Source organism: Hylobates moloch, unplaced genomic scaffold, assembly GCF_009828535.3.
Source record: "Hylobates moloch isolate HMO894 unplaced genomic scaffold, HMol_V3 SCAFFOLD_13, whole genome shotgun sequence".
Classification (NCBI taxonomy): Eukaryota; Metazoa; Chordata; class Mammalia; order Primates; family Hylobatidae; genus Hylobates; species Hylobates moloch.
Genome location: NW_026652288.1, coordinates 105470293 through 105495009, shown reverse-complemented (window position 1 = coordinate 105495009; position 24717 = coordinate 105470293). Strand labels below are relative to the sequence as shown.

At 42.6% G+C, this 24717-nt stretch overlaps 1 protein-coding gene and 1 non-coding gene across 9 annotated transcripts in view; one reads left to right on the top strand and one right to left on the bottom strand.

Annotated features, from left to right (window-relative positions):
* The window catches only part of IQCG (IQ motif containing G), a 79434-nt gene that overhangs the window by 47232 nt on the left and 7485 nt on the right, over positions 1–24717 (top strand). For 5 of the 8 annotated variants that reach the window (XM_058426124.1, XM_058426125.1, XM_058426127.1 and 2 more), the window contains 6 exons: positions 732–893; positions 2343–2417; positions 20288–20419; positions 21468–21569; positions 23302–23398; positions 24404–24535. In XM_058426124.1, coding sequence (XP_058282107.1) covers positions 732–893; positions 2343–2417; positions 20288–20419; positions 21468–21569; positions 23302–23398; positions 24404–24498 — 663 coding nt within the window. In that variant the 3' untranslated portion in view covers positions 24499–24535. Of the gene's footprint in view, positions 1–731; positions 894–2342; positions 2418–20287; positions 20420–21467; positions 21570–23301; positions 23681–24403; positions 24536–24717 lie in introns of those variants that run through there. The other 3 variants (XM_058426126.1, XM_032171993.2, XM_032171990.2) reach the window with 3 other exon arrangements.
* On the bottom strand, positions 18438–18544 carry LOC116481416 (U6 spliceosomal RNA). The gene has a single exon (XR_004251570.1). It is a non-coding gene; the product is annotated as a U6 spliceosomal RNA (small nuclear RNA).

Sequence of the window (24717 nt, the reverse complement as noted above, 5' to 3'; positions counted from 1 at the left end):
CCTGTCGAGCTTTCCTTTTCTATCATTTTGCACAATTTTTGAAGGTTTACACGTGTGTTTGTCTCTTTTTAACCACCTCTCTTCTATTAGACTGTAAACTCTATGAGGGCAGGGAATATGTCTGTTTAGATCGCCACGATTTTCCTAGAGCCTAGCTCAGTGCCTGGTGCTGAATAAATATTTTTCTTAATGACTATTGAGTCCTCACCATTGCCAAGCACTTGGTGACCTGAAAAAAGAAAGCGTTTTCACATGTGTTCTCAATGAAACCTAATAATCACTCTCTGAGATACTTCAGGCAGGTTGGGTGTTTGTATGTTTGTGTGTTTGTTTGTTTGTTTGTTTTATAGAAAGTAAAAAAGTTGGAGATTTGACTTGGCCAAGTTCACACAGCTGGAGGCCTGGGTGGGAAGTCAATTCTTTTGATCATTTTGACCAGTGTTCTTCCTACCAAAATGAGAAACCTGTGTGGGAAATACAGAGTACAGCAATAATGTGCCTGGGAACTAATCTCACAGCCCTGATTCGCCCTGATTCTTAGAAATGCTGTGTTACTCACTTTCATCTATAATCTTCATGATTGTTGGCTAAATTTCCCATTTTGTGATAGTGGAAAAATAGTTCCAGTTCCTTATTGATTTATACGCATAAAAGGGAACCATAAGCCGCTGACTGAACTGAATGGAGGTAGAATGTATTTTCAATTTAGAAACCTGGTCTTTCCACTACAGAGTCAGAAGGAGTATATTGCTAACCTCAAGGACCAACTGCAAGAGATGAAGGCAAAATCCAACTTGGAGAATCGCTACATGAAAACCAATACCGAGCTGCAGATTTCCCAGACCCAGAAAAAGTGTAACAGAACAGAGGAACTCTTGCTGGAAGAGATTGAGGTAATCCCTGGGACATTAGCCAAGAACCCAGGAGATGGCAACTGAGCTGTCACTCCTGATCCCATCTCAGCTAACAAAGGAGGGAGACGAAGATTTCCCTCCATCTCTATCGGTAACAGCCCCTCCACTTGAGGTTGAAAATAAAAGCCTAGGCCGGGCGCGGTGGCTCACGCTTGTAATCCCAGCACTTTGGGAGGCCGAGGCGGGCGGATCACGAGGTCAGGAGATGGAGACCACGATGAAACCCCGTCTCTACTAAAAAAAAAAATACAAAAAATTAGCCGGGCGTGGTGGGGGGCGCCTGTAGTCCCAGCTACTCGGAGAGGCTGAGGCAGGAGAATGGCGTGAACCCGGGAGGCGGAGCTTGCAGTGAGCCGAGATCGCGCCACTGCACTCCAGCCTGGGCGACAGAGCGAGACTCCGTCTCAAAAAAAAAAAAAAGAAAATAAAAGCCTAAATGAGGATATGCGTGTTTGCAAGCAGAGATTCCAGTGGGCTGTAGCCTCCATCTCCCGCCTCATAATGACTGAAAATTGGCTGCACTTTCTTTCCTTGGTCACTTCTTATTTTAGCAAACCAATCCCCATTTTTCTGACTAATTATAGGGAGAGGGCACAACAAGGTGCTTAGTTATTTCATCTAACCAGTACCTTTCACTCCTCCAGTAAGAAAAACAACATCTAGAGAGCTGAACTTCATTCAAACCTGAATTTATAGAGATGAGAAGTCACGGTGAAAAATATCAGAAGGAAGAAAGAAGTGGTAGATCTCCTTTGAGGGGAATGCTAAATGGCATACACACGCACACGCACGCACGTACGCACACACGCGCACGCACGCACACACGCACACGCACGCACACACGCAAAGCCAGGCCCTAGTCCCAGCTAATCGGAGATGAGGCAGTGAGGCAGGAGGACCCTTGAGTTTGAAGCCAGCCTGGGCAACTTCAAACATCAACTAGGGAGACTCCCTTCTCACAAAAAAAAAAAGAAAAGAAAAGAAAAAGAAAGAGCAGGAGGCAGATGGGAAGAGGGAGGAAGGAACAAACGTGCTTAGACCGTGGAATTTGTGTGTGGGAGGACTCCTCGCTCTGAGACTGACGTGGCTTAAGGCCACGACAACACTCTTCCTGGCACTCCGGAATTTCCCGTTTTTGGGCCCCACAGCCTTGTGCCCCTGGAGCACCGTTTCTCTCCTTCAGTGGGCACCTCTATTCAGGTGACGGGATTGTGCTCCTCGCGTTAGGGACACACACAGTCTAGACAGTGCCGCGCCACATGGCTCTGCGGTGTTTGTGAACAGAAATTGCAGGAAACTGAATGCCCGGGATCCCAGCTGGTAAAGGGAACCTGAGCGGCCGACCGAGCTGCTCGTCTAATCTTGAGGACTTCTGATTCCCAGCCCTGCAGGGAAGACGTACTGGTATCTGATTGTTGTTCTTAACAGAAACTAAGGATGAAAACTGAAGAAGAGGCCCGGATTCACACAGAGATTGAAATGTTCCTGAGAAAGGAGCAGCAGGTGGGTCACCACAGCTTTTCTATGCTTTGACCTTTTTTTTTTTGTACTCTGTTTATACTGAGGAAACAAAAAAATATTTTGAAGAAAAACCAACCATCATTCTTTCAGCCTAATGAACTTCAGCTCATGTTTTCTTTCAGGGTTATGCATCTGAATAGATATCTTATATAGCTGTAATTTGAGAGAGTACAGGTAAAATTTTGTTTTCTGCTTTTATCATTGAGCTTATATAAGAAATTTTTTTATTTCTATATTGCTGTGTACTCATAATTTTTAAATTATGACTTTATGACTTAAAATTTATTAAGTCAAATTATGACTTAAAAATTTATGGGCCACGCACAGTGGCTAACACCTGTAATCCCAGCACTTTGGGAGGCCAGGGAGGGTGGATCACCTGAGGTCAGGAGTTCGGGACCAGCCTGGCCAACATGATGAAACCCCGTCTCTACTAAAAATGCAAAAATTAGCCAGGCATGGTGGTGCGCCTATAATCCCAGCTACTCAGGAGGCTGAGGGGGGAGAATTGCTTGAACCTGGGAGGAAGAGGCTGCAGTGAGCTGAGATCGCGCCACTGCACTCCAGCCTAGGCAACAGAGCGAGACCCCGTCTCAAAAAAAGAAAAAAAACCCATAATTTTTAAATTAATTATTTTAAAATTATGACTATATTTAAAACTTTTTCCCAATAGTATAGTGGCCAACAAATAAAAAAGAAAAATAAATAAAGGCCAGACGTGGTGGCTCACGCCTGTAATCCCAGCACTTTGGGAGGCCGAGGCCAGCAGATCACCTGAGGACAGGAGTTCAAGACCAGCCTGGCCAACATGGAGAAACCCCGTCTCTACTAAAAATACAAAAATTAGCCAGGCATGGTAGTGGGTGCCTGTAATCCCAGCTACTTGAGAGGCTGAGGCAGTAGAATCGCTTGAACCCGGGAGGCAGAGGTTGCAGTGAGCCAAGATCACTCCATCATGGGCGACAGAGTGAGACTCTGCCTCAAAAAAAAGATTACTAATTTTTTACGTTATAAAAATAACATTCCCAGTTGAGTGAAGATTTTTAAAATTACTCATTGCTTTTCATTTTTTGTTATTACAGTTTCTTTATAAAATAATTGAAAATCGTTGTTTAATGTTCCATTGAATGGTTGTGCCATAGTTTGTTACACTTTTTTTTATATTTAGGTTGTTTCCAAAGTTTGTTATTATAAATAATGCACTCATTAAAGCTTTGCCCAAAGAACTGTTTTTCTTCATGGCAACTATTTACTAAAAGTCAGTCTCAGTCATGAGATTATTGTTTCAGAGACTGGTATTTTGTGACTTTTAATAAACATTGCTCATACTCTCGAATCTGTGCTGCCGCTAGCAGTGTTGCAGGCAGTAATTTCAAGGTCTCTTCAATATTAGTAGCCATTTTCAATAGTTTTCAAAGTCTGCTAATTTAATGAGTTGTTTTATTTTTTATTTTTGCTTATTGAGGTGAACATAACATTTTTCCACGTTTACTCAGTTTATTTCTTCTTGTGTGAAATATATATGATGCAGTGGTTTTAAGAGCATTTTCAATACTAATAACCAAGCTTGGTCTATAATATATCTAAGCTTAGAATTATGTCTAAGTCTACCTGGAGTCTTTCTTTTTTTGTTGTTTTTTGTTTTTTGTTTTTTTTTGAGATGCAGTCTTGCTTTACTGCCCAGGCTGGAGGGCAGTGGCGTGATCTTGGCTCACTACAACCTCTGCCTCCTGGGTTCAAGCGATTCTCCTGCCTCAGCCTCCTGAGTAGCTGGGATTACATGCGCCTGCCACCACGCCTGGCTAATTTTTGTATTTTTGGTAGAGACGGGGTTTCACCATGTTGGTCAGGCTGGTCTTGAACTCCTGACCTCAAGTGATCTGCCCTCCTCAGCCTCCCAAAGTGCTGGGATGACAGCCGTGAGCCACTGCGCCTGGCCTAGTGTTTGTTTTTTATGTAAACTGGATCATACTATATACAGTGTTCCAGAGCCTGTTGTTTTCTTTTTACATTTACTTTGTTTTTAATGTTTTCTGTAGCAATACAGCTGATAGAATATATCTCATAGTCAGAATATACTGAAATTTAGTGAACCATTCTGTCAGTAAATTTAGGTTGTTTCCAGGTTTTTCTGTGATAACATTGCGAAACCTTCTTGGTTCTGTCTCTAAGCATATGGTATATGGAAAGGCTATTTATTTTGTGTATTGCTGTGGATTCCTTAAACCCTCTAATGGTTTTTCAGTTGATTCATTTGGATTTCCTAGGTGGAAAATCTTATTGCATGCAAATAATAACAATTTTATATTTTCCTTTTTATTATTTATATGTCTGTTTTCATTTCATGGCTTGTTGTATAGCTAGAAAGTCCAGTGTACTTGTTGGTTGTAGTAGTGATAATGGGGCATCCTTTTTCTATTATTGGTTGTTAATACAACACCACTGTTCTGGTGTTTTAGTCAGGATTACACATGAATTTGTCATAGTCACGCCAAGTTTCTGATATGCAAGTTAGAGCATTCACAGGGAAAGAACAGGACCCTGAAACTTGGAATGGGAACACCTGCTCGGATTCGGATGAAACTGACAAATCACTTTAAAGCTCCTTTGGCAGTGGAAGTAGCCGGCCCTCCTGTGTCTGAGGACACCACACTTCCTTTGCCTGAAAATCCTGTGATAACTTCATCTGGCAGGATGCCTTGGAAAGGGATGCTCTTTCTTCAGACCTGAAACAGTCACCCCTGTTGTCACTGGATCCATAACTAGGGTCAAATTAGCTTGTTATAGGGGGACATATAACTCAGATAACTAACTCAGAAGGAAATCACTTACACACCAAAAGAATGGTAAGATTTTGCTAATAAATATTGGAAGAAACCTGGGAAACATGTCGAATTGATTCTAAGAGTGTTAGATCCAACAGGGTAGGCTATAACACTCCATTTGGTTAATTCATTGATATAGATGCACATACCAGAGAGTCTAGATTTCATGGGTTAGCTTGCGCAGCAGGAGGTGACTCAACAGTTGCCTACATTTGATGAGGTGGAGATGCCAGAGCTTCCGTGCTATGATTTGGGGGAGAGAATCCAAAGATGTAGGGAGACAGGAATGTCACAGTGGATTTATCATGTGTGACTTACACATCTACCACCAAGCACCCATCCATAACCATGAGAAGGCCCAGAAGACACTTCTGTACTAAGACATTGAGAAATAGAATAGTGAGGGGAGCATCTGCCTCTCTAAAAGCTCTGTGCTTGCTTTCCTATGTAGGCAGGTGTGACCCTAAGAATGCTGTCATTGAGATGAGCTTCCTGGTATCAGTGGGGTGATGGGATCCTGAAGTGCCTCTGGATAATTGGGAGCACTTAATTGTCAAAGATAAGGTGGGCACATGCACCACAAAGGGCGGCAGAGATGTAATGGTAATCAGAATGCCTTTGGCCACAGGAATTCTTGGCAATGGCTAGTGAATGATGGTATCTCTAGGAACAAAATTGATGGGCTGCCTACTCAAGTATAACAGAAAAAATTCTGGGTCTGGTAGCCAGAAACCTGATTTGAATCACCACAGCAGAGAGTCACGGCCGCTCCCCTAGCTCTTAGGATTGAGTCAGTTCACAGCCCCAGGGCCCCTTTATGAACTGGGGTGTGAGGGTGTGGGGGGATGTCCCCCCAAGGATGAACTCTGCAGCCCTGCTGCAGGTACCTCCTGTAAGTCTCCCTCTAGGCCCTACTCAGAAGACCTGTGCTATTTACAGAGTGACTATGCACCAGGGAAAGCAAACTACCCAGGCCTTCTGAGATGACTGAAGCATTGGCTCTGAATTGATGTTCATGCACGGGGACCCAAAGTGACACCGTGGCCACTAGTCAAAATGGGAGATTTTGGTGGTTAGGTGACAGATGGAGCCTTAACTAGTCTGACTGTGAGCCCACCTGTTCCGTGGACCATCTCTGTCGTCGTTTCCTCAGTTACTGAAGCTGTTATTGGACTAGACATACTTGGGGGCGGGAGGGGAAGGATCCTTCCCCAGGGTAAGATTCAGGCCTCATTGGAGAGGGTATGGCTGTGGCCCACTGGATGGCAGTGGGTAAGATTCAGGCCTCACTGGAGAGGGTGTGGCTGTGGCCCACTGGATGGCACTGGGTAAGATTCAGGCCTCACTGGAGAGGGTATGGCTGTGGCCCACTGGATGGCACTGGGTAAGATTCAGGCCTCACTGGAGAGGGTGTAGCTGTGGCCCACTGGATGGCGGCGATGTTTGCTGGGTTGCCTTGGGCCAGAGCTGGCTCACAGCTGGCAGGATAAGGCTGGCAAGCAGGAAACTATGGACCTTACTAAAAGTATTTTTTGTTGTTGTTTCGTTTTGTTTTCCTAATCTGGATGCGTACTCAATTAGGGGGGAAAAAAAAGAAAGAAAGAAAAAAGTTTTTTTTGTCCATTGAGATATTTTTTCTCCTTTAATGTGTTAATAAAGTAGAATACATTGAGAGAGTTGCTGATTTGAGTCATCTTTAAATTCCTGGGATAAACCCTACTAGGTCATAACGTGTTTGGCCAGCAGGAATCCTCCTGTGTGGTCTCAGTAAAATGTGTAGGTGCACAAGTGCCGCCGGGTGTCCCATCCACATACCGCTGGCAGCGGCACTCTGGTGACGGGAATCAGACGCCCTCCTGTCGTGTGCCTCCAGCGCCCTCTACTGACACAGTTTAGCGTTTTATTGGCTGGCAAGAAAAACGTTCACAGCAAGCATCCACTTTCACAAAGCAAAGAGAGGGGAATTTGGAGCTGACAGGCAATAAATTGCTAACTGGCACAAATGAATTGGTTTTTTTTGATCATCAACTGTGAGGTTTACTCTGTAGGCTTCTGGTAGACAAGCTTTATCAACTTCAGGAAGTATCTTTTTGTTCTTGTTAAAAGTTTTTCTTCTCATCAGGATGAGTACTCAATTTTGAGATGGATTTTTTTTCATTAATTGAGATGATATTGTTTTCTCTTCTTTAATATGTTAATAAAGGGAAATACATTAATAGACTTGCTGATGTTGAGTCATCTTCAAATTCTTGGGATAAACCTTACCCGATCATAATGTGTTATTCCTTTTTTTTTTTTTTTTTCTGAGATGGAGTTGTTCTTGTTGCCCAGGCTGGAGTGCAGTGGCACGATCTCTGCTCACCGCAACCTCCACCTCCCGAGTTCAAGCGATTCTCCTGCCTCAGCTTCCCGAGTAGCTGTGATTACAGGCGCCTGCCACCACGCCTGGGTAATTTTGTATTTTTTTAGTGGAGACAGGGTTTCTTATGTTGGTCAGGCTGGTCTCAAACTCCTGACCTCAGGTGATCCACCCACGTCAGCCTCCCGAAGTGCTGGGATTACAGGTGTGAGCCATCACACCCAGCCTGTTATTCCTTTAATAGACTGCTAAAAAACTGATTTATAGACTTAAAATTGTTTCTATTTTAAACTCTTTTCTTTTTTAATTTTTAATTTTTGTGGGCACATAGTAGGTGTATATACTTATGGAGTGCATGATGTACTTTGATACAGGCATGCTATGCATGGGAGTCACAACAGGGGAAATGGGGTATCCATCACCTTGAGCCTTTATCCTTTGTGCTACAAATGATCTCATTACACTCGTTTTGTTCTCTTTAAATTTACAATTAAATTATTGACTATGGTCGCCCTGTTTTGCTACCAAATGCTGGGTCTTATTCATTCTTTCTACTCTTTTGTACGCATTAACCATCCCCACACCCTCCCCATCCCCCACTACCTTCCCAGCTTCTGGTAACCACCCTTCTCTCGATCTCCATGAGTTCAGTTGTTTTAATTTTTAGCTCTCACAAAGAAGAACATGTGAAGTTTGTCTTTCCGTGCCTGGTTTATTTCACTTCACATAATGACCTCAGTTCCATCTATATATATTGTTGCAAATGTCACAGTCTCATTCTGGGCTGAATAGTATGCCATTGTTTATATGTCCCACCTTTTTAAATTTATTTATTTATTTATTGCTTTTTGAGAGGGAGTCTTGCTCTGTTGCCCACGATCTCGGCTCACTGCAATCTCTGCCTCCCAGGTTCAAGCAATTCTCCTGCCTCAGCCTCCCAAGTAGCTGGGACTACAGGTGTGTGCCACCATGCCCAGCTGATTTTTGTATTTTAGTAAAGATGGAGTTTCTCCATATTGGCCAGGCTGGTCTCAAACTTCTGACCTCAGGTGATCCGCCTCAGCCTCCCAAAGTGCTGGGATTACAGGCACGAGCCACCACGCCTGGCCCCACCTTTTCTTTATCCGTTCATCTGTTGGTAGACACTTACATTGCTTCCAAATCTTGGCTATTGTGAACAGTGCTGCAATAAACATAGGAGTGCAGACATCTCTTCAACATCTAATTTCTTTTCTTTTGGGTATATACCTAGCAGTGGAATTGCTGGATCATATGGTAGCTCTATTTTTAGTTTTTTGAAGATCCTCCAAACTGTTCTCCATAGTGGTTGTGCTAATTTACATTTCCACCAGCCAACACCGTACAAGGATTCCTTTTTCTCCACATCCTTGCTAGCATTCGTTATTGCCTGTCTTTTAGATATACACCATTTTAACTGGGGTGAGATGATGTCTCGTAGTTTTGATTTGCATTTCTCTGATGATCTGTGATGCTGAGCACCTTTCTATATGTCTGTTTGGTGTTTGTGTGTCTTCTTTTCAGAAATGCCTATTCAGATAAAAAAAATATATATATATAAAAATAAGAGAAAAAAAGAAAAGAACTAGGCTGGCCTTGAACTCCAAGCTCAAGCACTCCTCCAGCCTAGGCCTCCCAAAGTGCTGGGATTATAGGTGTGAGTGACTACACTCGGCCCTTTTGGCCCATTTTTCACATTATTAGACTTTTTCCTATAGACTTGTTTGAGCTCTTTATATATTCTGTTTATTAAACCCTTGTCATATAGGTGGTTTGCAAATATTTTCTCCAGTTCTGTGGGTTGTCTTTTCACTTTGTTAATTGTTTTGTTTGCTATGCAGAAGCCTTTTGTATTTTATTTATTTATTTATTGAGACAGAGTTTTGCTCTGTCACCGAAGCTGGAGTGTAGTGGCACAATCTCTGCTCACTGCGGCCTCCACCTCCTGGGTTCAAGGGATTCTCATGCCTCAGCCTCCCAAGTAGCTGGGACTACAGGAGTGCACTGCCATGCCCGGCTAATTTTTGTATTTTTAGTAGAGGTGGGGTTTCACCTCTGGCCTTGAAGTCCTGGCCTCAGGTGATCCACCTGCCTCAGCCTCCCATAGTGCTGGGATTATAGGCGTGAGCCACCACATTTGGCCTGTGCAGAAGCTTTTTAACTTGATATGATCCATTTGTTCATTTCTGCTTTGGTTGCCCGTGCTTGTGGGGTATTACTTAAGAAATCTTTGCCCAGTCCCATGTCCTGGAGAGTTTCCCCAGTGTTTTCGCTTAGTAGTTTCATAGTTTGAGGTCTTAAGTTTAACTCTTTAACCAATTTTGATTTTTTGTAAATGGTGAGAGATAGCTGTCTAGTTTCATTCTTCTACATATGGATATCCAGTTTTCCCAGCACCATTCATTGAAAGGACTATCCTTTCCCCAATGTTTGTTCTTGGTACCTTTGTCAAAAATGAATTCAGTGTAGACTTATTGATTTGCTTCTGGGTTCTCTATTCTGTTCCATTGGTCTACGTGTCTGTTTTTATTCCAGTGCCATGCTGTTTTGGTTACTATAGCTCTATGGTATAATTTGAAATCAGGTAATGTGATTCTTTCAGTTTATTTTTACTCAGGATAGCTTTGGCTATTCTGGGTCTTTTGTGGTTCCATATAAATTTTAGGATTGTTTTTCTATTGCTGTGAAGAATGTCATTGGTATTTTGATAGGGAGTGCATTGAATCTGTGGATTGCTTTGGGTAGTAATGTACATTTTAACAATATTGATTCTTCCAATCCATGAACATGGAATAGCTTTCCATTTCTTTTATCCTTTTTTCTTTTGTCTTTCTTGCGTATTTTCAAATAGTCTGTCTTCAAGCTCACGAATTCCTTCTTCTGCTTGATCACTTCTGCTCTTGAGACTCTGATGCCTTCTTCAGTATGTCAGTTGCATTTTTCAACTCAAGAGTTGCTGCTTCTTTTTAATTATTTCAATCTCTGTTAAATTTATCTGATAGATTTCTGAATTCTTTCTCTGTGTTATCTTGAATTTCTTTGAGTTTCCTCAAAATGGCTATTTTGAATTCTCTGTCTGAAACGTTACATATCTTTGTTTCTCCACGATTAGTCCCTGGTGCTTTATTTCATTTGTTTGGTGAGGTCATGTTTTCCTGGATGATCTTGACGCTTCTGGATGTTTATCGGTATATGGGCATTGAAGAGTTACGTATTTATTTTAGTCCTTGCAGTCTGGGTTTATTTGTACTCATCCTTCTTGCAAAGGCTTTCTAGGCATATGAAGGGACTTGAGTGTTGTGATCTAAGCTGTACCTCATTAGGGAACACTCCAAGCCCATAATTCTGTGGTTCATGCAGACATGTAGAGGTATCACCTTGGTGGTCTTAGATAAGATCCAGAAGAATTTTCTGGATTGCCAGGGAGAGACTCTTGTTCTTTTTCATTACTTTCTCCCAGAGTCTGTAACTCTTTGCTGAGCTACCTGAGCTGAGAATGGGGTGACACAAGCCCCCTGGTGACCACCACCACTGGGACTGTGCTAGGTCAGACCTGAAGCCAGCACAGCACCTGGTTTCACCCAAGGCCTGCTGTAACCACTACCTGGCTGCCGCCTATGTTCGCTCAAGGCCCTAGGACTCTACAATCAGCAGGTGGCGAAATCAGCCAGGTTTGTATCCTTCCCTTCAGAGTGGCGAGTCCCCCCAGGCCCTGGGCGGGTCCAGAGATGCTGTCTGGGAGCCAAGGGCTGGAGTCAAAAACCTTAGAAGTCTACCCTGTGCTCTAAACTCCTGCAGCTAAGCTGGCCTTCAAGCCACAAGACAAAGTCCTTCCTACCCTTCCATCTGCTTTCCACATGCGGAGGAGCCACTGCTCATGACCACTAGTACCACAGGCCCATGGAGAGTGCTGCCAGGCTACTGCTGATGTTCACCTAAGGCCCAAGGACTCCTCAGTCAGTCTGTGGTGAACGCTGCCAGGCCTGGGACTTCCTCTTCAGGGGAGTGGGCTACTCTCTTGCCCAGAACAGGACCAGAAATGCCATCCAAGAGTCAAGGCCTTGGGCCGGGGACGGTGGCTCACGCCTATAATCCCAGCACTTTGGGAGGCTGGGGGGGGGCAGTGGATCACCTGAGGTCGCGAGTTTGAGACCAACCTGGCTAACATGGTGAAACCCGGTCTCTACTAAAAATACAGACATTAGCCGGGCATGGTGGCAGGTACCTGTAATGCCAGCTACTTGGAGGCTGAGGCAGGAGAATCACTTGAACCCCAGAGGTGGAGGTTGCAGTGAGCCAAGATCGTGCCACTGCACTCCAGCCTGGGTAACAGAGTGAGACTCCATCTCAAAAAAAAAGAGTCAAGGCCTGAACTGGGGACTCCAAGAGCCTCTTGGTACTCTACCCCACTGTAGTTGAGGTGGTACCTAAGGTGTAAGAGTCCCCTTTTACTTTTTCCTCTGCTTTTCTCAAGCAGGAGTCTCTCACCATAGCCGCTACCATGTCTTCAAAGCCAGCACATATCAGAGTCTCACCCAAGGCCCATGGTGTATCCCTGCGGACCCCTGGTGGTTATTCAGGGCCCGGGGGCTCTTTCATCAGTAGATGATGAATCCTGCCAGGACTGGGTCCTGCCCTACAAGGCAGCGGGTTCCCTTCTGGCCCAAGGTGTGTCTAGAAAGGCCACCCAGGAGCTAAGGCCTGGAGTGGGGGCCTCATGACTCTGCCCAGAGCCCTATTCTGCTGTGGCTGAGCTGGTGTCCTCCGCCCAGAGCCCTGTTCCGCTGTGGCTGAGCTGGTGTCCTCTGCCGAGTGCCCTACTCTGCTGTGGCTGAGCTGGTATACTCTGTCCAGTGCCCTATTCTGCTGTGGCTGAGCTGGTGTCCTCTGCCGAGTGCCCTATTCTGCTGTGGCTGAGCTGGTGTCCTCTGCCGAGTGCTCTATTCTGCTGTGGCTGAGCTGGTATCCAAGATGCAAGACAAAGTCCTCTTGTACTCTTCCCTCTCCTCAAACAGAAGAAGGGGAAGTCTCTTCTAGAGGCTGCACTGCCTGAGGTTGGGGGATGGGTGACACAAGCACTCCCTCAACCACCCTGGCTGGTGTCTCACCAGGTCCAAGTCCCCCAAGTCCACAGGCACCAGGACCAGGGCTTGCATAAGAGTTGTAGAGGGTTGTAGTCCTCCTGGCCTAGACCGCCTTTCAGGTGTATTTAGGACCCCAGAGCGGCACAGCCCGAGATGGCGAGGCTTGCCTGGACTCGGGTCCCACCGCTGGGCTGGGTGGTTCTCCTCTGGCTGGGGCTGGTCTCAATGCTCCCTCCATGGGTGGGCATCACCCGAGTTCAACCCGGTTTTGCTTTCCACTGTGACGGCAGCACCAGGTTCAATGCACAGTCACAGGCGCCGTGCCCTCCCTCCCACAGCTGCTCAGATTCCTACCCTGTGCCGTGTGGCTGCTGCCAGGGGATGGAGAGTGTCGTCAGCAATTCAAAGCCGTCTTTCCTACCCTCTTCAGTGCCTCTTTCAGCAATATGAAGTTAAAACCAGGAACTGTGATTGCTTACCTGGTTTTTGGTTCTTATGAAGGTGCTTTTTGTACAGATAGTTGTCAAATTTAGTGTTTCTGGGTGGTGGGGGGAACTATCAGTGGAGGCTTCTATTTCACCGTCTCAATCTGCATGGCCTCTGCTGCATCTATTCAGCCACCTCACTCCGCACAGCCTCTGCTGCATTTTCTTTCTATTGATTTTCATTTTTCTGTTTTTCCTTTCAATATCTTATCTCTCCCTTATTTTGTGTTGTCTTGTGGCATTCTAGATCAATACCATGGATTTTTAAATTTTTTAAATTTTTCTTTGAGACAGGGGGTCTCACTGTGTTGCCCAGGCTGGTCTTGAACTCCTGGGCTCAGGCAATCCTCCCACCTCAGCCTCCAAGGAGCTGGGATTCTAGGTACCTGCCCACAACCAGCCTAGACTTTTGTGTTTATATATTCCACAAGTGAGATTAACCTGTAGGTGTATTTTTTGGTGCTGCTTTGTTGTATTGCTGTCAGAGTTATGCTTGGCAGCATGAATTAGAAGCTTTCCATCTTTTTATGCTCTGAAACATAAAAACACAAATAAAACAAACCAGATTATTATTATGATTTTATTTTTTAGCTAATGCCTTCTTCAGTGAAAACATTATCTATTCCTTGAAGCTTGATAAAATTCAATCATAAACAATTTTGTCTGGTTATATTTAATTGGAGCTATTTGGCTACCTTTTCAACTGTAAAAAAAAGATTATTGATCTTTTATCTCTTTATGAGTCTTTTTTGTAACTTATGTCTCCCTAGAAAATAATCTGTTTCATCTAAACACTGATTTCAAATTTATTAGCATAAAGCTATGCTCTATAGTTTTTTTTACAATTTTAAAAAGTCCTTTATTTCTGTAGTAATGAAATCTTTTTCATTAACTTGTTAAAAAGATGTGTCTTCTTTCCTTTTTTCTTACTGAAACTTGTTAAAGGTTTGCCCATTTTATTGATCTTTTCAAAAACACCATCTGATACGGTTTGGTTCTGTGTCCCCACCCAAATCTCACCTTGAATTGTAATAATCCCCACAGGCCAAGGGCGAGACCAGGTGGAGATGATTGAATCATGGGGTGTTTTCCCCCATGCTGTTCTCGTGATAGTGAGTGAGTTCTCACAAGATCTGACGGTTTTATAAGGGGCTTCCTCCTTCGCTCGGCACTCGTTCTCTCTCCTGCCATGATTGCAAGTTTCCTGAGGCCTCTCCAGCCATGCTGAACTGTGAGTCAGTTAAAGCTCTTTCCTTTATAAATTACCCAGTCTCCGGTATGCCTTTATCAGCAGTATAAGAACAGACTAATACACCATCTTTTGCTTTTCTTGAGCAAATCTGCTTTTTCTCTACCACACTGGTTTTTGTTTTGAGTAATTTTCTTGCACTTTCTTTGAGTTTATGTTGCTAATCTGTCTAGTTTCCTAAATGTTCAATTCATTTATTTTCTACTTTTTTATTTTCTAGTAAATGCATGTAAACCAATATATTTTCTGAGTACTATTTGGCTGTAATTCACAGGATCTTATATATAATGCTTACATTGTCATTCCTTTCCAAATAATTTTTAGTTTATAATTTGTTATTTCCTTTGTAACTCAAGAATTATTTAAAAGGGTGTTTCTTAAATGTCTGGGTGCTTGGAGGAGGTGAGGGAAGAGCGTAGGCTTCCTGTTCCTCATGACGCCCCTGTCACTGGAGGTTCTATTCTTACTGTCTTGCATTGTGGTCTCAGAATGTGAAGTGTAAGATTTATGCTTGGCCGGGCGCGGTGGCTCACGCCTGTAATCTCAGCATTTTGGGAGGCCGAGGCGGGTGGATCACGAGGTCAGGAGATCGAGACCATCCTGGCTAATATGGTGAAACCTCGTCTCTACTAAAAATACAAAAAAAAAAAAAATTAGCTGGGTGTGGTGGCGGGTGCCTGTAGTCCCAGCTACTCGGGAGGCTGAGGCAGGAGAATGGCATGAACCCAGGAGGTAGAGCATGCAGTGAGCGGAGATTGGGCCACTGCACTCCAGCCTGGGTGACAGAGCGAGATTCTGTCTCAAAAAAAAAAGATTTATGCTTGCTGGAATTTGTCAAGCTCTTATTCGGATTTATGGTTATGGTCAGACTATATAAATATTCCATGGGTACTTGAAATAGTGTGCAATCTCTGTTACAGACAACATTTTATAAATGTCTATTAGTCTAGCTGTCAGATTTTTTCATTTTGTTACTTATTTTGGCTTACCTGACCTATTAATTTCAGAGACGTGTGATAGTTTCCTAAGATGATTGTGGATCTGTTAATGTCTTGTACAGAAATTATTTCTACTAATGTTTGCTTTATATTCTAAAATATGTTATTACAATATAAAAGTTCCATCAGCAGCTATCCTGGGCCTGAGGCAAATATAAATAAACAGAACCAAAAAAGAATATAGCGGTTCATAATTGTAATATCTAGAATTTGTCTTTAATTGGTATAAAATATCCCTTGTCTCACTTAATTATATTTGGCTCGATTGATTTATATTTTGCCAGATATTAATTGTCAAACCTGCTTTTCTTTTACTCTAGTTGTTTTATCTCTTTTTGAGTCTTTTTTGTAACTTATGTCTTCCTAGAAAATAATCCATTTCATCTAAACACTGATTTCAAATTTATTAGCATAAAGCTATGCTGTATAGTTTTTTTCTTTTTACAATTTTAAAAAGTCCTTTATTTCTGTAGTAATGAAATCTTTTTCATTAACTTTTTAAAAAGGTGTGTCTTCTTTCCTTTTTTCTTACTGCAACTTGTTAAAGGTTTGACCATTTTATTGATCTTTACAAAAACACCATCTGATACGGTTTGGTTCTGTGTCCCCACCCAAATCTCACCTTGAATTGTAATAATCCCCACATGTCAAGGGCATGTAGTTCTCTAAGTAGTTCATAGCTGGATTTTTTTTGAAGGGGAAAAAAGTTTTTCTTTCAGAGGGTAGTACAGTGGGCTCAATTTTTATGTCCCCCAAATCCATATGTTGAAATCCAAATTCCCAGGGTGAAACTCTAATGAATAAGATTAGTGCCCTTAAAAAAGAGATCCCAGAGAAATCCCTTGCCCATTCCGCCAAGCGAAGTTACAGCACAGAGATGTCACTCTAGGGAGCAGGCCCGCACCAGACACGGGATTTGCCAGGGCCTTCGTTTGGGACTTCCCAGCCTCCAGAACTGTGACAAATCAATTTGTTTATGAGCCACCCAGTCTCCAGCATTCTGTTATAGCAGCTGGAATGGACTAAGACAAAAGGATTTACCCCAGCTTACTTTTATTGTGATTTTTCATTTGTAATTAATTTTTCTACTTTATTTTGTTTCCTTCTTTTCTTGGATTGATAGAATTTTTATTGTTCAATTTTTTGCCAAACTCTAGTTATTTGCATGCCATTCGCATAGTTTTGTAATATCTGTATACCACCTGTTACTTATTAATTTTTTTTTTGATGGAGTTTCGCTCTTGTTGCCCAGGCTGGAGTGCAATGGTGTGATCTTGGCTCACCACAACCTCCGCCTCCTGGGTTCAAGCATTTCTCCTGCCTCAGCCTCCAAAGTAGCTGGGATTACAGGCATGTGCTGCTGCGCCCAGCTAATTTTTTGTATTTTCAGTAGAGACGGGGTTTCTCCATGTTGGTCAGGCTGGTCTCAAACTCCCAATCTCAGGTGATCTGCCCACCTTGGCCTCCCAAAGTGCTGGCATTACAGGTGTGAGCCACTGCACCCAGCCTTTTTTTTTTTTTAACTTTTCATTTTTTTTCCCACAATGCATCCCAGTTGCAGTAATTACTTAATATCTTCTTTTTTTTTTTTTTTTTTTTGAGACTTTTTTTTTTTTTTTTTTAACTTTTGAGACAGGGTCTTGTTCTGTTGCCCAGGCTGGAGTGCAATGGCATAATCTCGGTTCACTGCAACCTCCGCATCCTGGGCTCAAGTGATCCTCTTGCCTCAGCCTCCCAAGTAGCTGGAACTACAAATGCGTGCTACCGTGCCTGGCTAATTTTCCTATTTTTTGTAGCGATGGGGTTTTGCCATGTTGCCAAGGCTGATCTCAAACTCCCGGACTCAAGTAATCCACCTGCTCGGCCTCCCAAAGTGCTGGCTGGGATTATAGTGTGAGCCATGGCACCCGGTCAATATTTTCTACCTAATTACTCACCTAAACAGATAATTCATTTTAAATTAAGATTTTTATATCAGTACTATAAAAGGAAAAACCAGTATCACCTTCCATAAATAGAAATTAGTATAAATAGGCTGGGTATGGTGCCTCACGCTTGTAATCCCAGCAATTTGGGAGGCTGAAGTGGGTGGATCGCTTGGGAGTTTGAGATCAGCCCAGGCAACATAATGAGACCCCATCACTACCAAAAAATACAAGAAAGTAGCTGGACATGGTGTTGCACACCTGTAGTCCCAGCTGCTGAGAAGGCTGAGATGGGAGGATGGCTTGAGCCCTGGAGGTGGAGGTTGCACTGAACTAAGATTGTGCCATTGTCCTCCAGCCTGGGTGACAGATCCAGACCTTATCTCAAAGTAAATAAATAAATAAAATAATGTAAATAGAATTGCAAAAAATACCAAATGATGTTATTACCTCATAGCCAGAACTTTTTGCCTGTCTGGAGCCTGTTCCCTCTTTGTTTTTTTTTGTTTTTGTTTTTGTTTTAAGTGTTAACAAGAGTAAGAAAGAGAAGATGTAAGAGATGTGATAGCACCAAACTGACATGTTGTTCTAACATAATCAGATTTTTTTTTTTTAAGAGACTGGGTCTCATTCCATTGCCCAGGCTGGAATGCAGTCGTGTAATCATAGCTCACTGCACCCTCAAATCCTGGGCTGAAGTAATCACCCTGCCTCGGCCCTGAGTAGCTGGGACCACAGGCACCACCACACCTGGCTAATTAAAAACATTTTTCTAGAGATGGGGTCTCACGATGTTGCTGAGGGTGGCCTCAAACTCCTGGCCTCAAGCAGCCCTCCCACCTCTGCCTTCCAAACCGCTGGGATTACAGGCACAAGCCACCCTGCTCAGTGTAATCATAATGCTTGACTCTAGCCATGTTTTTAAAAAATTCTATGCTATGTGCCACCTAAGGAACCTCTCAATGTTTCACTCTTGAGGTGCATCATCCCTGAGTCTGAAAGTTACACATTTCTGTTCTTTTAGGGGTAACCTTTAAATTTTTTGTTTCTAGAAAGTACACAAATATGGAATGCTTCACAAATGTGTGTGTCACTCTTGCACAGGAGCTATGCTAATCATCTCTGTATTGTTCCAATTTTGGTATATATGTTACTGAAGTAAGCACAACTCTTAAAATTTTAACATATATTTTTATACTTTTAAAATTTCTCTGTCGAGAGTTAGTCAATGTTTATACCTTTTTTTGCCTTTATTAAGGCAAAGAGACTTCACTTACCTCTTCTCTCTTCATCCCATGTTGAAATCATTCATTTTATATGTAAATATATATAGTGATAATATATATGCAGACATTATGTATATATGCACATTGTGGGTGTACTTTACAAGGATTATCTTATTTCAGCATCACAACAACCCTCTGAGGTTTGTACTATGACTGTAATAGTAATACTGTATTATTGGCTAGGTATAGAATTTTATATATGAGGGAACCAGAAGCTTAGAGAATTTAAGTAAACTTTCTTTCAGTGCCAGAATTGTGCTCTTTCAACTAGACTATCCTGCCTACTTTGGGATTTTAATTCTGAATTATGATTTATGATTAAAAAGTATCACATAGCTTAAATACGTTTTACTGGTTCTCTTCCATTTCTTAATATATCTCTTTCATTTTATTTTGTTACAGTAGTACATCCTTGAATAACTCTCTCAGAAAGATTGAGTATAGTCTTTCTTTCCTTTACATTTGAATGCTCGGTTAGCTATGTGTAGAATCTTTGATTCACATTCATTTTCTTTCTTTTTTTTTGAGACAGAGTCTCACTCTGTCACCCAGGCTGGAGTGCTGTGGCACGATCTTGGCTCACTGCAACCTGTCTCCCGGGTTCAAGCGATTCTCCTGCCTCAGCCTCCCAAGTAGCTGGGATTACAGGTGCCCACTACCATGCCTGGCTTTTTTTTTTTTTTTTTTTTTTTTGTATTTTTAGTAGAGGCAGGGTTTCACCGTGTTAGCCAGGATGGTCTCGATCTCCTGACCCTGTGATCTGCCCACCTCGGCCTCCCAACGTGCTGGGATTCCAGATGTCAGCCACTGCGCCCAGCCCTACATTCATTTTCTTTTAGAATTTTGAAGACATTGTATCCTTCTTGACTAGAATTTAGTGCTGTCAATCAAAGAGATATCTGATGCTATTCCTTATCCTTCAGACTTTTCTACATACCTTTTGTTTCCTCTTCATTGCAACTTCCCTTATCCAGACATTTAGATTACCCTCCTCCCCCTATTTTTTTTTTTTTTTTTTTTTTTTTGAGATAGAGTTTCGTTCTTATTACCCAGGCTGGAGTGCAATGGCGCGATCTGGGCTTACTGCAACCTCCACCTCCTGGGTTCAAGCGATTCTCCTGCCTCAGCCTCTCGAGTAGCTGGGATTACAGGCATGCGCCACCATGCCCGGCTAATTTTGTATTTTTAGTAGAGACGGGGCTTCTCCACATTGGTCAGACTGGTCTCGAACTCCTGACCGCAGGTGATCCGCCCACCTCAGCCTCCCAAAGTGCTGGGATTACAGGCGTGAGCCACCGCACCTGGCCCCCTATTTTTAAATTCACTAACATACAAGTAAAATGTGTAAGTACTTAGTGTATAGTTTGATGAACAGTTATGTATACACATTCATGTAACCATCACCTGGATAAAGATACAGAGAACCTTTACAGCATCCCAAAGTCTCCCTCACCCCCATTCCCAATCAGAAATCCAACTCTCCACCCAGGTAAGTAACTACTGTTCTGACTTCTCTCACTATAGAAAGTTTTGCTTATTCTTGAAACTTGTATAAGTGGAATCATACAGTATACAGTGTTTTGTGTCTGATGAATGCCATGTTTTCATGTTCTTTCCAAATAGAAACTTGAGGAGAGGCTAGAGTTCTGGATGGAGAAATATGATAAGGACACAGAAATGAAACAGAATGAACTAAATGCTCTCAAAGCCGCAAAGGCCAGTGACTTAGCACACCTTCAAGACCTGGCAAAGACGGTAAGGAAGGAATTAGGGAACTCACTGAGGACGGAGTAGAAGGAATTAGGGAACTCACTGAGGACGGAGTGGAAGGAATCAGGATGCTCACTGAGGAGGGAGTGGCAAATAAGCCACAGTGGCTGGGTATTGCTACTTGGGGTCAAAAGTAGAGGTGCGCTTATAAACCACCAGGATTCTTTTTAGACGCTGCTGCTGCTGACGGGGACAGCTGCAATAGCTAACTTATGTAGTGCCTACTCTGTCCAAGGTGCTACCCACGCAGCCCCTTGAGAAAGATACTGTGATTATTCTTAGTTCATGACCTCTGGAGACAGTCAGTGATGATTTCTAACAAGCTTGTGATTATGGTTTCATTATGGAATAAGTGCAGAACTTCCTACATTTCTTTCAAAAGTCAGCTACTGCTGCGCATGGTGGCTGATGCCTGTAATCCCAGCACTTTGGGAGGCCAAGGCGAGCAGACCACTAGAGATCAGGAGTTTGAGACCAGCCTGGGTAACATGGCAAAACCCTATCTCTACTAAAAATACAAAAATTAGCCATGCATGGTGGCACGCGGCTGTAATTCCAGCTATTCAGGAGGCTAAGGCACAAGAATCACTTGAACCCAGGAGGTGGAGGTTGCAGTGAGTCAAGACTGCGCCACTGCACTCCAGCCTGGGTGACAGACAGAGTGAGACTCTGTTCTAAAACAAACAAACAAACAAACAAAAAAGACAGCTGACTATTTGTGTATGTACATTCTCCCAAAGTTTAAAAAACAATCCATATTATTTTGAGGTCATTGATCACACATTAATTCATATTTCATTTTTTATAAAAGATAGAACTTAAATTTGAATTAAAACTGAATAAGTTTTGGGAACAATTATAAAGTTAATATGTGAATATTTACAATCTAGGAGTCTATTACATTTTTTTCTTTGGTTTATCTTTAGATTGAGCATGTTTTATTTTGAAATTTTATATTAAAAGTGCAGGGCTGGCTGGGCTACAGCTTAGCCAAGAGAGTACTGTAATAAATGATGAATGTCTATCTTTGCAGATAAGAGAGTATGAACAGGTCATCATTGAAGATCGTATAGAAAAGGAGAGGAGCAGGAAGAAGGTAGAACAGGATCTCTTGGAATTAAAGAGCGTTATAAAGGTAAAGAACCATAATCAGTATCTCACCACAGCTGGCCTAACACTGAGGAACACAAAAGCATTTCTCATTCATTATCAGACGCATCTCGGTATACCAAGGACTGCAGATCTGAGAAGCATGGACTTTTGTTATTATACTTTGCCAACACAGTCCATGGTGCAGGGAGACAGTTAATGTAGAAAAGGACATGCCCCCAGCTCTTCATCTGGGGAAAAAGAGGTGGTTAGCAGTGGAAGCAAAACCTAGGCCCAGAGATGAAATATAAGATTACTATGTCTAACCAAAACCAGCTCCTGACAGAATGATTCTTTTTAATATCCTCTTACTTCTTAAAATCCTGCTTATACATCAGCGCAGACTATCTGCTGGGTTCTGATACAAGCTGCTTAGGTGGGAAGGATAAGCAGCAAGTTAGACAAAAATAGAGATATTTTAGTTTTATGTGAACTTGCGTGTCTCAGTGATGATGAAACTGGCAGGTCACAGATCACATGAAATACTTGCAAGCAAAAACTTCAAGCTGAACAGAACCTGTCTGGAGGCTAACCCTTCTCTCTGAAGGTCGAGACCCTAGTGGGTACACTGTAGTTTGGGGTTGTATATTAGGGGTGAACTAAAATAGTTAAGTTTTATATCACATTCTGGACCAGGTATCCAGACCCAAAGTTGAGCTTCCCATAAGGAGTCAGATGTGTAAGTAGCAAGTATTTATCAAGTTTCAATGGTGTTTCCCCATAAAACTTGTCAGTATTCCTGAATTTACAACGAACATGTTAAGAACGAGCTGAAGAGCACGTTTGCTTTCTTTTCACTAGTGGATTTGCTTCCAGTCTTTAGGGTTTAGTCTGACTTTAAAGCAGTGGAGACTGTATTGAGAACAACTGTTATCTAAAAACTAAGATATTCAAGAAAGCTAACTAAATCTTTTTAAAAAGTACTAGGACAACTGATCTTTTAAGCAATCACTAAAGATACGAAATGTACAAGCAAGCCTATAAAAGTCATCTAGACTTATCTGTGCTTTTTTTTTTTTTTTTTTTTTTTGAGACAGCATCTCACTTTGTCACTCAGGCTGGTGTGCAGTGGTGCAATCTCTGCTCACTGCAACCTCTGCTTCCCGGGCTCAAGAGATCCTCCCACCTCAGCCTCCCAAACAGCTGGGACTATAGGCACAAGCCACCAGGCCTGGCTAATTTTTTTTCTTTTTTGTATTTTTGTAGAGACAGGGTCTTGCCATGTTGCCCAGGCTGGTCTCCAACCCTTGAGCGCAAAGTGATCTGCCCACCTCAGCCTCCCAAAGTGCTGGGGCTACAGGCATGAACCACCGCACCTGGCATTATCTGTGCATTTTTGGCCGAGTGCTTTTGCCCTTGGCCCAGGTAACTAACATTCTTTTTGGTTCAAATAGCTGTTAAGTACGGGGAACCTGGACTTTCTTCAAGGAAAGCATTATAAGGAAGTCAGATTTCTAAGGGTGAAGAAAAAATAGGCCAAATCAGATCCCTTTTCTTTATTTTTACTTGAGAACCTCACTCTTGAGTCCATGGCTTAAGCTCCGGGTCCTGCACGACAGGACAGCATCGCTGTAGTGATTATGTGCCTGGCTACTTCCATGTCCTGGAGAGACTGTTTGTCAGACAGAAGTTACTTTATTCAACAGTCCGTTTATGTGGAAAGAATGCAGCTTGTCAGGCATAGTATACGTTGTACTCACTCCCCTTTTCTCTTCCAGCTCCAGGCCTGGTGGCGAGGCACTATGATACGGAGAGAAATTGGTGGTTTCAAGATGCCTAAAGACAAAGTTGATAGCAAGGATTCAAAAGGCAAAGGTAAAGGCAAGGATAAGAGGAGAGGCAAGAAGAAGTGACCTGTTGTTTCCTGACTTTTTAATGATGGCCATTCTAACTGGTGTGAGATGGTATCTCAGTGTGGTTTTGATTTGCATTTCTCTGATGGCCAGTGATGATGAGCATTTTTTCATGTGTTTTTTGGCTGCATAAATGTCTTCTTTTGAGAAGTGTCTGTTCGTGTCCTTCGCCCACTTTTTGATGGGGTTGTTTGTTTTTTTCTTGTAAATTTGTTTGAGTTCATTGTAGATTCTGGATATTAGCCCTTTGTCAGATGAGTAGGTTGCAAAAATTTTCTCCAATTTGTAGGTTGCCTGTTCACTCTGATGGTAGTTTCTTTTGCTGTGCAGAAGCTCTTTAGTTTAATTAGATCCCATTTGCCAATTTTGGCTTTTGTTGCCATTGCTTTTGGTGTTTTAGACATGAAGTCCTTGCCCACGCCTATGTCCTGAATGGTATTGCCTAGGTTTTCTTGTAGGATTTTAATGGTTTTAGGTCTAACATTTAAGTCTTTAATCCATCTTGAATTAATTTTTGTATAAGGTGTAAGGAAGGGATCCAGTTTCAGCTTTCTACATATGGCTAGCCAGTTTTCCCAGCACCATTTATTAAATAGGGAATCCTTTCCCGGAAACAACAGGTGCTGGAGAGGATGTGGAGAAATAGGAACACTTTTACACTGTTGGTGGGACTGTAAACTAGTTCAACCATTGTGGAAGTCAGTGTGGCGATTCCTCAGGGATCTAGAACTAGAAATACCATTTGACCCAGCCATCCCATTACTGGGTATATACCCAAAGGACTATAAATCATGCTGCTATAAAGACACATGCACACGTATGTTTATTGCGGCAGTATTCACAATAGCAAAGACTTGGAACCAACTCAAATGTCCAACAACGATAGACTGGATTAAGAAAATGTGGCACATATACACCATGGAATACTATGCAGCCATAAAAAATGATGAGTTCATGTCCTTTGTAGGGACATGGATGAAACTGGAAAACATCATTCTCAGTAAACTATCGCAAGGACAAAAAACCAAACACCGCATGTTCTCACTCATAGGTGGGAATTGAACAATGAGAACTCATGGACACAGGAAGGGGAACATCACACTCCGGGGACTGTTGTGGGGTGGGGGGAGGGGGGAGGGACAGCATTAGGAGATATACCTAATGCTAAATGACGAGTTAATGGGTGCAGGAAATCAACATGGCACATGGATACATATGTAACAAACCTGCACATTGTGCACATGTACCCTAAAACCTAAAGTATAATAATAAAATAAATAA